This window comes from Sapajus apella, unplaced genomic scaffold (genome assembly GCF_009761245.1).
Source record: "Sapajus apella isolate SASKATOON/1434 unplaced genomic scaffold, GSC_monkey_1.0 scaffold7, whole genome shotgun sequence".
NCBI classification, from domain to species: Eukaryota; Metazoa; Chordata; class Mammalia; order Primates; family Cebidae; genus Sapajus; species Sapajus apella.
Genome location: NW_022436947.1, coordinates 8,827,991 through 8,846,349, shown reverse-complemented (window position 1 = coordinate 8,846,349; position 18,359 = coordinate 8,827,991). Strand labels below are relative to the sequence as shown.

Sequence of the window (18,359 nt, the reverse complement as noted above, 5' to 3'; positions counted from 1 at the left end):
CCTTGGCTTCCCCAGGGCTGTCAGGAGTGTGAACCTCAAAGAAAGGGTCTGCAGCAGTGGGAGGCCAGGCAGCAGCACTCCCATCAGAAATGCAAGTGTTCTTCCCAAGTGAACGTTTAAGGTGGACAGCAACATTTAAGAGGCAAAGGCACAAATACTGGAGGTCTCAAAAGAAGAGGTGCTGCTTTTATCAGACAGGCCGTGTCTCTTCATCTGACTATGAACAGGCATGCTTACGCATACCACCTTTTGCTCTCTATATATGAAAGCAGAATCAGTCCTGGAATAACAGAGCTAGATGGCCCTCATGGATCGCCTGGTTCAAACGTTCAATTTATCAAAGCAACTGAAGCTCAAGTCACTATAATTAGATTAGGATGGTAGCAACAGCATTTCCCAGAAACCCCACCCTCCCAGTGAACACAGAACGTCCCATAAGGGTCCAGCCAGCTTCTGCACTTTTCTGTCAATAGCAGCAGGGCTGGGGAAAAGCTGAAATGCTTAGACTGGCTCCTCCCAATGCAGCCCAGTTCTGCAAGTAAATAGCAGAGAAGTGGTATGTCCCAGGGCACTGCTCTGGAGGTAATGCGGATGTGACACCCTTCTCCTTTTTTAAAAAACAGAACTTGGGCACATTTTGGTTTACTCCTCAGCAAATACTGTGGCTTCCCATTCCCCCTCCTTTCTATTTCTCCTGTAAGGCAGGTGTAGCAAAATAGAATGGGAACCAGGTATCAATGGCAAGAAGAGGCAATCCAATCTTGCCGAGCTTGAGAAAGTTATGATGAGGAAGGAGACCCTTAATCCTCTTCAGCTTCTAAGGCCATTTCCGCGTCAGCCTTCTACATTGCTCAAAAGGAAGAGTTAGAAGTCCGCTAGAGGAGGGGCCAGTTGGCACCTCCGGCCACGTTAAGGATAAGACCCCTACTGCTAACCACAATCCCATCTCTAGATCACAGATATGGCACGGAGGAATCTTTCCAGAAGGCATTGCTTTTACTTAAACGTGATCAGACCCTCACCTACATCATGTAACCCACGCCTACTTCATGGATAAAGACCCTTTCAAATGTAATTTCTAGAGTTGTAAGCCTTTAAAAGGGCAAAGATTTTCTTTGTTGGAGAGCTCGGCTGTTAAGGTATTTTCACCTGCCGCAGCTCCTGGCGAAATAAATCAGCACTTCTTCCCAGTTTGGTGTTCGAGAGGTTTGTTTGCGGTCTTTTCTACTTCAATGAGGCTAAGCAGGTAAGAGAAGTAAAAGACAAAGAAGCATGTATCAACCGATGTTCTCCTTCATTTTTAAATGCTGCATCTCATATAGCCAGCCGGTAGCTTTTAAGTCTTAGGAGTAATAATTATAGCAATTTAATATCTCTTTACTCTCATGAAGAACACATAACTTAATATACTAGAAATAACAGTCTAAATGTCTCATGTCAACTCATGAGAAATCGTTTGAGAACAGCTGAAGAAAGATTCATGTGAGTAAGTGGAAAAATAAGTAGAGAGGAAGAGTAAGGCTAAGGAGTATCTGGAAATTTTCCTATCAGTAAAATCTATTAGTCTCCAGGACAATACCCCGGGGAACCAGTGAAAGGCCAATCTGATGAGTCATTTAAGAGTGGAGTGGGCTTAGCCACTGGAATTATTCCATGGGGGAAATCCTTGCACTGTGTGTCAGATATGGACAACACATCCTAATAGCTTGTTGTTGTGCTGAGGATTTTCCATGTTTAGCATGTCCAACTTGTTCTCTGGATTTAACAGGAAACATAAGGAGAGTTGGCCCACGAGGAGCTGCTAAAATAGGCAGTTGGGACCACGTATCTTGCTGGAGTCGCTTCTAACAACAGGGGCACAGTTGGGGTCACGAGGCTAAATTCACAAAGAGCAAAAGGGCAACCTGGTATTGGAGGGAAAGTAACTGCTCATGAAACACTGACAGAAGCTCCTTCTGACCTCGTGGCACGATCTTAAAACGGAGCAGTGCCAAGCTGCCCCTCTCATCACGGGCTTCATCAACCCAATCCCCATGTGTGACCTTCAGACACTGTCACCTGCTGGTTAGATAGTTCCCGTTCTTTGCCCTCACTCTAGCGTTTTCACTTTCTCTTTCCCTTACTGCCTTACTTCTGTATTAGTGGATGATGGCTGGATGCCCCTTCACAAACCTGCCCACTCGAAAACCAAATGCCACTTATGTATTTTGAAATTTTTTGTTTCTACGGCAAGGTACATCTTGGTCTAGCTATTAAATTTACTATCGTGACTTCCCTAAGTTTCAATGCTCTCAACTGGAAAATGGTGAAAATAAAACCATCTTTATTTACATCTCAGGTTGTCTTAAAAAAAAAAAAAAAAACAACAAGTAAAAGAATGGATGTGTAATGACCTTGCAATCCTAACGACTGCAGAAATGTGACGTGGTGCTATTTCTTGGCTCTCATCCATTTCAGTGTTGCCCATCTTAGGAAAAAAGGTTTGAGGGCTTCTATCTTTTTAACATTAACTTGTATTATACACCTCCTAATAACTGAATACAAGAGCCATGAGAACCATAGGCACTCCAAACATATTACCTGAAAATAACAGATTGGAGAGTGAAGGGGAAAAAAGAGGGTCTTTTTTGAAATCACTAATAATAATTTGATGCTTTTGGCTGAGCTGTTTAGTAAATTTCAGCACAATAATGCAACTGAGGAAAGAAGGGGGGAAAATTAGATTGACTGAATACTTTATATCAAAGTAATCCTCACAACATGATCCCAATTCACAGATGAGAAAACTCAAGCCCCAAGGTCACAGAGCTAGGCAAAGGAGAGGGTACAAACTCAGGTCTTCCAGATTCTAACTCCCTATTGTGCTATGTGGCATATTGGATTTTGTCACAAGTTAACTCTGCTTTATCCTATAAATATGTACCATGGATCTCACAGGACTATGTAGACGATTCAACACAACCCAGACAGGCAGGATGGGGTCGATACTCCCCATGCCCCTGCAGCTGCCACTTTGGTAACGTCACAAATCACACAGCGGAAGTAGGCACGTGTGCTGGAGACCAGCATTGAAATACACACTTTGTCACAGCCCCTCTTTTCCACTGACCGCCACCTCAATAAGGCACTATTCTCAAGTTAGAAAAATCCATGAATCAACCTGTAAGTCCTAAGTCCTTCAGTTCGTATTCATATTGAAGGCTGGGGTTTGTTAAGAGCGTATCAGAAGCTGTTTGCGACAAAGAGAATGTACTAACTTAACATTAGCAACATTGCTTCTACCAAAGACCTTTAAAGAAAAGGATCCCGTGCATACTACTAAGAGTTACACAAGTGCTGCTACAAGCAAGAAACAGAAAAAAGCTGCAAGCCACTAGGCTTTTAAGGGCAACAAATGCTTTTTAATAAATCTTGATTATATTTTTTCCACTAATGTTACTGTTATTTTCCAGCTATCCAGACAATACTAATCCTCCTGTCAGATATTTAGAGAGTCTAAAAATTTTACACCAAGTGATATTATTCTAACTAGAGCAAATTAGACTGCAGAAAGGCATGCTGTGTAACTCAAACGCTAGATTTAGTTGGATTCGAAGGTCAAATCTATGGAGTTTGTCAGCAGAGGGAATCAAGGTTTCCAACAATTTCCGCCTCTCAGAACAACCTATGCCCAACTGTTAAATTGGTTAAATGATAGGCAATTATGTGACCTGCTAGAACTGATAATTTGCTTCAGGGTTTATCATTCATTAGCTTTCTAAAGTACATAAATTAGAGAAAATGCACGTCCTGCGAATATCATATTTTTCTGATACGAAGGGTCAAGAGAAGAATATGGCTATGGTCTGTAAAAGCAGTGGAAATTATTTTTTAAATGCTCTCTCTGGTTTCCCTTTCCCTGTCCAATTAGGTCAACTCTATCAGAAGGGTTGGACAGTGACTGAATGGGGTTTTTTTGCTGTTGTTTTCACCTGGCCCCTGCATGACTCTACCTGCTGCTCTTGGGCCCAAAGCTGCCAGCTCTTAATCTGTATCCTCCTCGCTGGCTCTAAATAGTGGCCTAAAAGTATGAGGCATGACCCTGAGAACCTTATGATTAGAAGACAAAAGTTCAGCGCAAGTGGAGAAAAATATAATCTTAGTAGAATCCTTTTTTTCTGTAAATAAATGAGTTGAACACAAGGAAGATAATGGGCTCTTTGACAATGATCTGGATAGAAGTTATGCCCTAACCAACTCATCACAGTAATTCTTGACGATGATGACTAGGGCTTATAAAGCTTTTTCACACAGATTGGTCCACTAAGTCCTCACCACTGCCTCAGGTCATCCAGCTATTTGCCCAGTGCCCCCACTGGCCTGGTTGGCACACCTACCTGTTTGGCATGATTGACACAGTGCATATACTGGCTGGCCAGAGCAGAGCATTTGAGGGTCTGGTGTGTGTTCTCACGGTAACACTGGAGAATCTTAGCCTGCAGATCAGCACAGACTGGATGAGACTCATATCGCCTGAAAACAAACACAGGAACTGCTGAGACCAATGGTCTTCATTCAGAATAAAAATCAAGGTTCAAGAACGCATAAAATGTAGTATAAGACACAGGTGTTGCACATGTAGAAAAAAGTTTAAGAGAAATAATTTTCCTTAAACATTAACACTGCTCTGAGTTAGTCTGGACAATGTAACCTTCCCTTCCAAATCGAAACCATGTCAATGCTGCCAGAAGCCTGGAAGCCCTCAGCTCTCTTCCACTCCCACATCCACTTGGTCACAGAGTTGGAGATGCCTGCAGCCTGGTCCTCCTCCTCCACACTCGCTGTCCTTACATGGCTTCCAAGTGAGCCACATCCTGGATTCAAGAAACGACCCCGCAGCTGGTCTCTCTCTCAGCTTTGACACTCCCTACTCCTGCCTCTACACACCTCAATTTCCTTTCCAATAGTAAATTGAGGATGGTATCTTTCCCCAGCACTTACTACACAAAATACAAGGACAGCTGGCTGGTTCCAGCTTCTTGACCAGGTTCCTGCCTATCCTGTTGCCTTCACCCCTCAACCCTGCACACAGCCAATGCCTGGACAAACCCAGTTCAGGGTTTGGTTCTTAGACTCTCATCATATCTTAGCTCACGCTGTTCTTGATATTGGAAATGCTCTTCATCCAAACTCCCACCCATGCCTATATACCTGGACAACACCTGCCCATCCTTTGCTACGTCATTCAAGTGTCAACTTTCATTAGCTCTCCACTCCAACCCTGGTACAGTCTTTCAGTACCTTTATGATGACCCCCTTGGTCCTATATTCACTTTTCTTGCCATGCACGTGACACTGACTACACCATTGTCTAATACAATTTAGTAACCTACATTTACTAGAATGCAGATTCCAAGAACTGTGTCTTATTTTCTTTGTCACCTCAGCTATTAGACATGGAAACCCCTGTAGGAGTCGTGTAATACATTTACTGAATGAATACAAACGGATGCAAAGAAAACATTTTAAAGTCCCCTGAGTGAAAATTTTGCTAATTATACTTACAAATCTCAGATTTTAGTCAGATTGCTTCTCTGTGAATATGTGAGACCAAATGTAAATGTTTCCAAAAAGCTTATAATATATGCATGAAAAATTATAATAAACCAAATGAATTATATGGATGAAAGTAAAATATTCTTGTTAATACAGCAGGAAGTTTGGACTGTAAGAACTAAATACACACAGAGAAAAAAACAATATTACTACTTTTAATCTAGAAATTCATATTTTTTCAAGTTAGTTTTAATACATGAAGCTTCCAGTCTTTCTTATCGCTTCTATTTTTGAAATTTAAATTTGTTATTTCCATAGTAATCTTGAAATCACATTTTAAATGTAATGGGTTCTTAAAAAAAAAAAAAAACCCTAGAGAACATAGGGGAATATTTCTCATCAATAAGGAACCCCCTGGGTGACAATTTGTCTCCTCATTACTTTTATCCAGTACACTAAGCTAATATATATTCTGCTAGAATAGAAATACAAAGCATGTTAGTGGTTCCCTGACTTCCTGCTACCCTCTAAAGAACACAGACATACAGAGAAAAAAATATTTCAGCAAATTTTCTATAACATCACTTTTACTTTTTCATTCATTACCTTACTGCTTTGTCAAATACCTAAGAACAGAATTTAAATCTAATCCCAGGAGCCTCCATGCTTTAAGATTTCAAACTTCAGATGTCTGAATTTTTCTGGACACAGATTTCCCTAATCCTTTACCACGAACATTGGGATTTAAAAGGAATCAGCTGTGCTTCAAAGAGTAGAGGCACAGATACCACTAACTAATTATAGCAAGACCTGCATCTGGATAAATACTGAATAAAATATGATTAAGCATCAGATCAGCTGAACCTAGCAAATACACAACTAATGACGAATAGCTCATAGGAAAGCGGGGTTACATTCTATCCTAGTGTTGACAACTAAGCGTGTCTCCGATGTGTCTTAGATTTAAAAACAGGGGGAAGGAGGTGAGCAGGGGAGACTAGAACAACCCTGAGCGGATATGCAGCCCTTCCTCATTAACATACGGGAAAAGACTGTAAAAATGAGCATCCACATACTGCGCATCATAAAGAAGACAGCGTATTTTTTCCTTTAAAAAGACTACTCATCATAGGATAATTCACCAAATGTTATGGACTCCTTAGAAAGAGGTCGTTTAAGTTGTAGATAAGCATTTACCCTGAGCTGAGCTATTAGTCAGTTAAAGTCCATGAGTTATTTATGATTTGAAATGTGTCAAGATATACTTTTATCACCACAAGTCAATACTACTCACTTCTAGGGCTCTTGATTTCCTGTCTGGTGGTTTGTTCTGTGTGTGTGTGTGTGTGTGTGTGTGTGTGTGTGTGTGTGTGTGTGTGGCCTTCTTCTGAAATTCTTTTTGTCCACATTTCAATCTGTATTAATGATTAGATGGCAGAAACTCCAGTTCCTGGAGTAGACTCGGGACATTTTCTTGGATTAATCTGTAAGGGTAAAGGTTTGTCTCTGTATTGATCTGTAAAGCTTGTTATACTGCCCTAATGCACTGTTTTCACTTTGGGAAAATGCTAAATGAGATTGCTGTCTAACATTAGAAGGCCATAAAACACAAGCCATGGCACCTTCCATTCAGGATAAAGGTTTCAAAAACATTTCCAATATGCATTATGGTAAACCCTCCATAGAATCATAGAGTCCCGCAATTGACTTTTATTGACTGCTTTCATTCCTGCTGATGGAAAAAGCCCCTCTTAGGCAAAATTAACAAAAGGCAGACTTGCAAGGTACTTAGGAAGGAAAATGAAATCTTAGCGGCAAAGGACAATTAGACAGGTTAATTTATTTATATGTAAGGAAGAGGCAAATAAATGGTGAATGACAATGTTAAGAGAGAGATGAAATACAGATTTGGAGGACATGAAACACTAAGAAGTGGGAAGATCTAATAAAAATTTTTAGCAAGAAGAAATCGGTCGAATAGAGTCAGCCTTTGAAAATATTCATTTAACAAAAACAAGAAAAAAAATCCAGTTCTGTGGTCACTTGAAATTACTGGGAGCCTTTAATGGATCCTACTATATGTGCGCACGTCTCTCTCTCTCTTTTTTTTTTGAGACGGATTCTCACTCTGTTGCCCAGGCGGGAGTGCAGTGGCAGTCTCGGCTCACCGCAACCTCTGCCTCCCGGGTTGAAGCAATTCTCCTGCCTTAGCCTCCTGAGTAGCTGGGTTATAAGGGTTTGCCACCACGCTTGGCTGATTTTTGTATTTTTAGTAGAGGTGGGGTTTCATCATATTGGTCAGGCTGATCTTGAACTCCTGATCTCGGGATCCACTCTCCTTGGCCTCCCAGAGTGCTGGGATTACAGGTTGTGCTCCTGTAACTCTTTTACTCTCAGTTCCCTTCCTCTCCCCTCATCTCCACCAGCACTAGCAGCCCTCCGTTTGGCCCTCCCCACCCCCTACAGTGGCACTGAAGGCCCAAGGGGTTGCTGACAGTACCAAAGGTAGACCTGGAGTCCCAAAGATTTGGCCCAAGAAGAAGATCAAAGGAAGCACTTCTGGTAGGTATTCTGTAGCCTGTCACCAGTAAAACATTTTTTGGCTAATGTTTAATGCTAATATTCACTTAAAAGGCATCGAAAAATATATATCCAAGTATTTTTTCTCATTTTACTAACAGGTCTATTGTAGAGACTTTGGAAGAAGACAGAAAAGAATAAAGATACACATTTAGACTGTTTCTAATTTTTCAGTGTTTAAAAAACATGGTGAAGGATATAAATTACTACTACCATTTCTGATTATTTCCTTAGGAGACTTTCCTATAAGTTAAATTAATTGATCGAAGAGAAATGAAAACAGTTTCGGCAAAAACAAAGCCGAGGAAGTATCTGGAACTCCTCTCTTAAGCCCCTGTGACACAGTTACGCTTGGTCATCTGTTTTAAAACTATCTGTTGGTTTCACTGCTGACTCTACTTTCAAGTCTTAGAAACTTCTTTGATGTGGGTCTGAGCTTTCCATTTCAAGAAAACTACTTACTCATCTTTTTAGTTCCGCTAATATAAATGGCAAGGATAATAAGGTAAATTCAGAGAAGGAAAAAATACGAAGATAACACTCCTCACCCCACTCAACACTCAGAAGGCTAAAAAAGTCATATGATGACAATCAGTTTGCAGCCACACCTCCCCAGGCTCCAGAGGACACTGAAGTCACTCATAATGAGTGTAGGCACTCAAAGAAAGGATCCTTTCCCTGTACCTGGACCAGAAGTACTCTGACAGAGTTCTACAGATACTATGATGAAATACCAGAGAGAGGGGGAAGAGAAGGAATGAGAAGGAAAGAAGGAGGGAGAGGGAGAATAAATATGAGAATGGCTGGTGTTAAAAGGAGAATTCTAATTTTTTTTAACAGGTTTTGATAATGCATCCTTCATGGGATTAGGTTGTCTCATAAAACCATATTTTACACTAAAAGCAGACAGACAGACAGACAGACACACACACACACACACACACACACACACACAGTCATGGAATCAAAGCTTTAGGTTTAATTCCTATGACACAATGCAAAAGCTCTAATTTTTGTCTCTACCAACTTTTCATTAGCTCTTAAAACCAGTTATCAGGATTTCTGCTTTTCTTTTAAAACGCAAAACTAAAGCTACTAGGCACATTGCCAATATTTAAACATAGGTCATAAGTCACTTTTGTTTCTTTATCACTTACAATTAATCTATCGAGTAACAAGCAATATAAAGGAAGAAAATGTTTACCTGAAATGTACTATGTTGACTTTTTATATTTAATTTTACCTTAAATCTAAATATCCTGACATTTGTTTGCAGAGTAAAATGTAAATAGCCTCTAACAATGCAAGATCTGTAAAATTCAGCCTTAAGCTTTCCTGGCATTCTTAATGATGCTAAGCATTTTATTAATGATATTTCCATTTGAGCTGTAATCAAATTTCCACAATTACACTTTAGAGGTCCAGCTCTAAAGTGGTCCAAACAGATCCAAAAGCTGCCTGCTTTTTTTCCATTTGTTTTCATATGCAAGTTGAGATGCAATTTCTTTTGATTACTAGCATGACGAATGTTAACTAATACGTTTTCTCCCACTACAACACAAAATGCCAAGTGGCCTCCACTGTTACCAGAGAAAGGAATGCTGACCTGGACATCACCTAGTTCAGCACTTAGCTCAAGGAACCAGTCAAACTGAGAGCAGACCATGACCTGTCATGAGGGCCATACTATTTAATCAAATAGCTTCGCCTTTACGAGAAAAGGTTAGCTTTGGCAAGCTAGAAAACAGAGCACATAAAATTCTATCCTGTATATCCAAGGTATGAAAGAATAGCATCTAACTCAAAACACTTTAAGATTGAACATTTTAATTTTAATCCACTGTTGCCTTTGGAAAAAGATGTCAAGTTCACAGTTCCATAATCTGGATCCACAGAGGATGCGTGACTTGGAGGACAGGAGGGGAATGCACTGCCAGCCTTCCACTCCAGTGTTAGAAAATCCTGAGTAAAAGCCCTAAACCTAGGAAAGCCCCAAAGAGAGGAAGGACCTCTGGTTACCTATCCCTGCTAAAATGAGCAACACAGTACCCTATACACACAGATATGCAGTTCTTATGCCAATAAGAACTTAGGCCTCATATGTTCTAAACAGATGAGTACAAACACACCAAAATATAAGGTAAGCACACAACTTTTCAACTTCGCAATATGATTTTCTTATTCAATAATACCGGGTCCTTGGAAATGATGGGGGCAGGCTGGAAAAACCTAGGAGATCAGGAATTTAACAACATGTGGCCACGTGAGAGCTGGTAGGGGTTGGTGGCTTCTCTGTGGTGCTCAGTGGAGAATACTGTGCTCTGACACTGTGGGACTCCCCTGATGCCTGGTTTCTTCTCAGGAGGCAGCTCTCATTCTACCCTTTACAGTGAACCCTCTTGGGATGTTGCCAACTGCACCAAACCCTCAGTTGGATCTCACTACATGGGCTCACCCAGCACAAATGAAGAGCGGGAGAATTCCTTTTCCTCATTAGGGGTCTGAACTTAGGAAACTGGGTTTCCAAAGAATGAGAGTCCCCAGTTTTGTTTAGTTGTTTAACAGGTGCAAGGATTTGGGAGGTCAGGCATTTGGTATGAGGTGGAAGAAACAAGTCATTGGCTAATTTTTACTTTCCACCATATCTTGGTGTTGTTGACTTATATTTGGGCTACATATCTCTAAAAAGGGAGATAACATTTTTACTTAATTCTTACTTAAGAGATACCAGGACTAAGAGGCAATAATTGTATAGAGTTTGGGGATACAACATAACTGATGGCAACATGAACTCAATTTGGAAGGACCCAAAAAAAATTCCAGATCACATATAATTTAGAACAACCAAGTACTCACGAGATCCTATTTTCTCAAGCCTACAAAGTCTTCTCAATAGGCAAAATTCTACAGCTAACAAATTGCACTTTCGTCTGGGTGGGGAGACTTTATTTAAAGAGATATAAGCTATCCCTCCCTTCCCTTCTTTCTTAACAATGCTTGAAATATTGTTATTGCTTAATAAATGTCAAATAATAATGCTATAATAAAAACAGCCACTGGTGTTTTTTTTTAGCAGCAGTTATATTACACAAAGTATTCCGGGTAGAAACTACCTCCTAGCATGCATAGTAGGAACAGAATAAAATCACAGTTCATAGAAGTAGCCCTTGGTTACAAGAATCGCAAATTTGAAGATTATTCTCTTTGTTCTTTCAAAAGATCCACAGGTATTGGAATGAAAATGCTAAATTTGTATCTCCAAAGGATGTATCAATGTGTGAATGAGATCAAGTAATCTTAACACAGATCAAACTTTTAATTTGAATATCTCAAGTTCCAGCGTCAAGAAAAGCACTGTTATTATTATTTACTCTCTCCTGATTTTGTAAAATAACTGATTAATTACATAACAGAAAAATGTTTACCGTGAGCCATACACAATGTATCAATCACAGATTTTTCCTTACACAACTATTTTCTTAGATATCTATCTATATAATGTATTCAACTTACGCTGACACCCCTGAGGCTTTGTGAGTTATTTCCAATCCCTCATGATGCTACCTTGGAATGTTCATCAAAATAGGTCTTAGGATTAAAAACATGAGGATTGGTTGGTTCATTTATTCTTTTATCAACTCAGTCACTCCCACAACAGAAGGAAGACAGGAGGAACTGGGATAAGCTGAGGAAAGCAGAAAGATCTTAGGAAGCAAAAGAATCTACCAGAACTAGAGGAGAAAGGGAAGAAATCGGGAGCCAGATGCGTGCAGGTGGAGAAAAGGCAGAGGGAGTGGCTGGGCACTGCAACCCTCCACTGGGAGGGACAAGGGAGAGAAATGAGGTCAAGGCTGGGAACTAAACCAAACTATGGCATCTGACTTCGAAGGTAACTTTAATTTCAAGTTCTTGAAAGGGTGTTACTCCCTTTATCACCCATTCTTCCTGCAGAAAGCATTGTGTTTAGAAGATGGGTAACTGGAAATCCCCAGTGTAGCTGGGGGACAGGGCACCAGGCCTGACAAGCTACCAGGTTTTTCTGACAAAGGATACCTAAGACTTAATGAGAAAATTGAGGGGAACACCGAACATACCCTCCCAGAAATAATCCTTCCATATTTGGAGAAGTATTTACTTCGTGGGCCTTCTTAGGTCACTTTCCTCACTCTAACTCTGACAATAGTTAGAATCCCAGACTCTTCTATTCAGTAGTATGCAGAAAACATTCTGTGCAGAAATATCGTTGGGCACACATTCATGTGGAGCTTCTATTTTTAGGTGCTTATAATTTTTCACAAAGAATTGCCCTTTGGGGTGAATTTTATATGCTCCTTCTCAGTTGAGGGGTGACTTGGGTGGTGAGAAGTTTGGTGAAATTCCATTTGAGTCGTCCACGCATAAAAATACATTCCAGTACCCCTACCTCTTCCCTGCTGTGATCAAATTTAAGAGAGTGCTTTTAATACCAAGAGAAGTCAAGAACGGTTTAATTTTAAAAATTTCAAAACTGTCACATATCTCAATGAGGACTGTGACACATTCTAAAAAAGCTAGGTTAAGACCAAAATTTAAGTCTGTGGTAAGAGAGCGTGTTACATTACTTTACATGATACGCTTTTTCCCACTACATTTTAAAAGCAAGATCCAAACACCAGATACACACGAAGGAATGTGTCTGGCTCCCTTAACTGAAAGAATTGCAAATGTATTTATTTCAGGGACAAGTGAAGGAAAAAAATTATCCATACTGATTTGCCCTTTAAGTGTCAGAGTGCTAAAAATGATGAGCGGTGGGAGCAGCGGTGGGAGGAGGGGTAGAGTCAAGCCTTCAGTCTGTTTTCCATCTCTGTTGGTTACTTGAAGAGGGGAATGCTTAGGCTTTGCCACTGGAAATCCCAAAATGGGGCCAAGAGACCATGATGCCAAACTTCCTTGGATACAGTGCTGCGAGGCAGAAAATGTCATGTAGACATCAGGGCTGTGTCACTGTGTACAGACTATGAAGGGGTAGTAAAGGATGTGCAGGAACAAAGGGAGGGGAGAGGATACTAAATGCTCCCCCAAGAAGCTTATTTACTTGGGGAGAAACGCACACACTCATAAAAATCACAAGTAACACAAGGCAACCGAAGTGTCAAGTAAACAGTACAGGTAGTGTACGCTACAGCTGTTCTGAGGGCGTAACCATTCTATTGGGGGTGGGCCGTGTGGGGGAAGGGGTAGTCTGGGGGGGTTCCAAGGAAGAGAGGAGATGGGATTTTAAAAAGCCCACAGAGTGAAGGCAGAACTTTAAGCGTCAGAGGATGTTTGAGAGGATCTCGGTGAGCCGAGGTCCAGACTCAATCGCGTCGGGCATATTCAGGGGACTCGGGCTGTAGCAGAGGGTTGAAGGGTAAGGTGGTGCTGAGAAGGGAGGGGCTTGGATATAAAGAGTCTGCCAAGAAGGTACAGCACACCCAGAGTCTATCCTGCAGGTGATGGCAAGCCACTGGCCTTTCTAAATGAGGGGGTGAAGTTATAAATAAAGGCACCATCTAGGGAAGGTAGATCCAATGCAAATAAATCAGATGGATGGAAGTGGAGTTCCACGGCAGGGAGGCCAGTGGAGCAGCACCCAGCCATAAAGATGAAACAGGCTGCTGCAGAGAATGATCCGGCAAGAATGGAGGCACTGGAAAGCCAGAATGGAATGACGTGGTAACTGAGAGGACATGGAGGTAAAGAAGAGGAAGGCCTGGGAGAATCACAGGATGGCCTAGGCCTTGGGGATTTAAAGAATAAGCATGCTCAAGTAATGACAGGAAGCTCGAGTGGAAATGACACCTTCTCACCATGATCTAAAGCGTGGACCTGGAGCTCGGCACAATGGCAGGGCTACAGCTGCGATGCAGAAATCCCCTGCGAGTTGTGGTGGGGAGAGTAGAGGCAGAAGGCAGGAAGGACAGTACAGGGTTGGGGAGCAGTCCCTACCTGGGGGTGACAGGGAAGGAAGATGGAGCAGTAGGAGAACTGAATGTGGAGGGAAGCGCTGGTGTAACACAGCATCACAAGGCTGGGAGACCAGAGTTTCATGACAGAGAAGACAGTCTTCAGAATGAAGACTGATAAATGGCCATGGAATGTGCTCCCTGGCAAGCTGGAGAAAGAATCTGAGCAGAGTGCATGAGGCAGAAGCCAGATGGAAACTGGTAAAGAAGGAAGTGGACGCTGAAGAAATGGAGGCAGCAGGAGGAGGTTAATTCAATGTTCTTCAGAGTACCTGTGAGATACCAGGCACTGTGGGAGATGACAGACAGAAGACAGACCTATCTAGCCCATAAGAGCTGCTTTAAAGGAGCACATCTGGCAATAGTAAAATGCAAAAGGGAAGGACTACATCTGGCTGGAGATGACTGGAAAAGTTTTAGATGAGGTAACAATTTCAGCAGGGTCTTCAAGAATGGAAAGGGCTTCAGCAATTCGCAATGGGATAGAAAGGCATTCTAGACAGACAAGTCAATAAAGAAAAGGCAGTGAAAGAAGACAGAAAGCTAGAGCTGCAGGTGGTGACATCACTAACAGAATTTTTTTAAAAAAGATTCACATGGAAATTTACATACAGATTAAAGAGCCAAAACACTTTCATCAAGAACACATTCCGCAAGCAGACCATGATGATCCCATGAAGCAGAGTAACCAGTAAGAGTGTTTAAAAGTTAAGATGTCAAGGAAGGTGGTGTGAAAAGGGTGAGTTTTCAATTCTTTTAAAGAAAAACAAAGAAGGGCAGGCAGAAAGGAGGGCATGCTCCTTGCAGACCTGGGGTGGTTACGGAATAACACTTTGATTTCCTAGCTAAAGAAGGATGGCCACGGTAAAGAATATTACAAAATGAGGCTGGTGAGATGGGGCAGAGTGGAAGGAAATGGTTTGCTGGGTGGGAAACCTCACCAGCTGGGTCAGTCCTCTGACAGCAAGAGGGATTCTGGCGAGTAAGCCCATACATGAGAAAAAAGAAGTACATGAGAAGGATTCTTCTAAAGGAGCTGGACAAAAAACAGGAGAGAAGGAGTGTGAACTGGAGGGAGGCCCTGCTGCCTGGGGTGTAGAGGACCCCATCATGGGAGACGCTTAACACTGGCAAGGGATAATCCAGGCTCCTCTCTGCCCCCCAAACTGTACTTTCTACTTGAGCACATCATTTTATATATAAGGCAAACATATCTAAGGCAGGAATATATTTACACATTTACTGATGGTCTTCACCTCACACTTACACTGAGTATCTAGTACCTCCAGCCCAAGTCTTTTCTTGTTCTCCAAAACAGACGTGCAGTAAAATGAATGGTTAATGGTTAATGGAAAATGGAGTAAGAGTTTATGGATGTTGGACAGCAATGATTACTTATTCTGCATGAGCTCATGATTTCACAAGTTTAATTTAAAATCATATACCATGTATATGCTGACATATACATAAAATATAAATATACACTTGACATAAATATCTACACTTGATCTTAGCCAAAAGGCTGAGAAGCGATTATAAAATATATCTGAAAAAATACCCTGTTGGAAATAGCAGTTGCTTCCAAGGAGGGGAGTTGGCTAGGTGGCCAAAGAGCTACAAAGGAGATTTACTTCGGCATATAATATTTAAATTTTCTGTCATGTGCATATATTGCTTATCAAGAAATAACATTCAAAAAAATGCAATGGCATTTTATTTATATATATTGTATCCACTGAGAAATTGCTGTAATAAAGTTTGCTTTTCCCCCAGATGCCTGGGACTCTACAATTCCTAATGGTGATACCAACTCCACAGGTTTTGTGGCACTAAATAGAAAACTGATTGAAAACGTAAAGACGACAGATAGGAAATCCCACATGCAAACTCTACACAAAGGCAAAAATGTAAACTGGAAAACAATTCATAATGTCCCCTCCTTTATCAGCCTTCAGCACAAGTTTGGCACAAGCCTTTCTGATTTAGTATCTCAGCAACCTTGTGAGAAAAGAGACAGACAAAGCACCACATTATTGAAGTCATGGGGCCAGGCACTGGGTGTGAGGTGTAACACGACCATTTGGAAAGCCCGGAAGCTTTCTCTATTTATAAAATTCTAAGTTGGCCCCATCTCTGTCTTTTTCTCTCTCCCCACCTGCTTTCCTCCTTTATTTACTAATTCCCAAAGCTCAGATCTTTGTCCCTACTCCTCTTCTACAGCTCCTGGTGAAAACATTCCTCTTTCTTTAGGCGTACTCCTACGGCTCTACGTGTGACTGAATTGGATTTCGAGTCTCTTCGCCAGTCAGTAACTGTGTGATCTTAGGTTTCTTTGGTCTTCAGTTCTTCTATAAAATAAACAATCAGTAGTCTTAGCCATCTGAAGCCAGGGACTACATCTGATGATCCTCTTAGATTCCTCCTAAGATTCTACACTAAGTATCAACTGGATATGGTCAATCTATTATTTCTGTTTTCTTATCTAAATAAGATTTTCCTCCTACTTTTCAGCAGTAGCAATATTGTTAGCTAATCATCATCATACATTAATTTTTGGTTCTTTTGTTATTATTTATTTTCCTTTTTTAAAATTATTATTTTTCTTGAGACAGGATCTCACTCTATCACCCAGGGTGGAGTGCAGTGCTGTGATCACAGTTCACTGTAGCCTTGACCTCCTGGGTTCAGGTGATCCTCCCACCTCAGCCTCCTAGACAGCTGGGACTATAGGCACACACCACCACGCTCAGCTAATTTTTGTAATTGTTTTTGCTGAGACGAGGTTTTGCCATGGTGCCCAGGCTGGACTCAAACTCCTGGGCTCAAGTGATCTGCCCTTCTTGGCCTCCCAAAGTACTAGGATGTGGCATGAGCCACAGCACCCGGCTAATTCTTTATTTTCAAGAAGTCACTGAGATTGTTAGTCCTTTTTTAAAATACCATTCACTTTTAACCCTTCCTCAGTTTCTCATATCCTTACTGTAGGCTAAGTTATCACTTTAAGTATACACTATTATTACTATAACTTTCAAATAGTCTACCTGCCCTCAGTTGCCTCCTTTTTGTGTTCATCAGCATGAATTCTAGTGACTGAACAGCCTGCAAAATGCCAACCTTTCCCAGCATCAACCATCACTTTTCCTCCTTCCTCTCCTCCACCTACCAAAGCTAATTTTACTTCCAAAATATTGACCATATCCCTTGCCTCCTCTGTGGTGTTGCACGAAAGAGTACTCACCAAAACTTCTGCTAAACCACTATTTACCTATTCTGGCCTCAAAGTGAAGGACAGATGGTGACATTTGCAAGCTTGTTTTCAAATACAATCTAATAGGAACCAGTATAGCAGCCGAAGAGCACAACTGCACATATTTCTAATGTCCATTCCCAAGCTACGTTATAAAATTATAAAATCATTCTCTGAACTGATTTTATTTTCTTCTCTTGGATAAGGGCACTATCTACAGCAGCGATAAGTTTCCATAGGAACTAAATTCATTTCAAAAGGTTTGAACGTAGAGGATTTTTTAAAAGTGCTCAAACAACATACCATTTTGTATATAGTGCCTTGCATTCTTGAAATCAGAGCATTGTAAATGTTAACCTTTTAATCTCCTGGAAGTTCCTGAAAATGAGAAAATGGTCTCTCTGTATTTGGAAAATGGATACATTTAAGGTAACTAACTGGCAAGGAAAAGAACTTAGGAGGTGAGCTGCTAATTTGTACTGTCTCATCTTTAGCATTAAACATAACTAATCACACATGATAACACCATTTATTAATCCTTGGAAAATAAGTGCATCATGCATTCAGTAGTTAATATTTTCCAACTTAATACTCCATATGTTAAATATAAAAACCAGAAGAAAATACACCTTCAACATATTTTGTAGCTAATAAATGTGAGAAGTTTATACGGGTGTATAAGCACACTGAACTGCACGTGCCTCTGTGAAACATCCACACGATAACTCTGTAATTTGAAAATTCTAACATGCTTCTTTTTTTATTCTGATTAAATAAGGTATTCAGTACTGATGCCATAAGAAGGCATTAAATTCCAACATATCCCTTTGTATTACATAAATGGATTTCATCATTTTTCAGAGGACAGGCAAGATTTAGCAAATTGGCTTAACATTCTAATCTGCTGCTGATACTAAAATGAACAAGACCAACTATGAGGTATAGAAAACAACAATCTACCACACAAATTCTCCAAATGATTATGATGAGTCTCAGACACGAGTATTCCA

General features: G+C 40.8%; 1 protein-coding gene and 1 pseudogene across 5 annotated transcripts in view; both read right to left on the bottom strand.

Annotated features, from left to right (window-relative positions):
* Positions 1-18,359, bottom strand: part of CHCHD3 (coiled-coil-helix-coiled-coil-helix domain containing 3) — a 298,150-nt gene that overhangs the window by 10,525 nt on the left and 269,266 nt on the right. For 3 of the 5 annotated variants that reach the window (XM_032275953.1, XM_032275954.1, XM_032275955.1), the window contains one exon: positions 4,377-4,512. In XM_032275953.1, coding sequence (XP_032131844.1) covers positions 4,377-4,512 — 136 coding nt within the window. Of the gene's footprint in view, positions 1-3,969; positions 4,513-18,359 lie in introns of those variants that run through there. The other 2 variants (XM_032275951.1, XM_032275952.1) reach the window with 1 other exon arrangement.
* Positions 15,507-15,636, bottom strand: LOC116550501 (annotated as a pseudogene).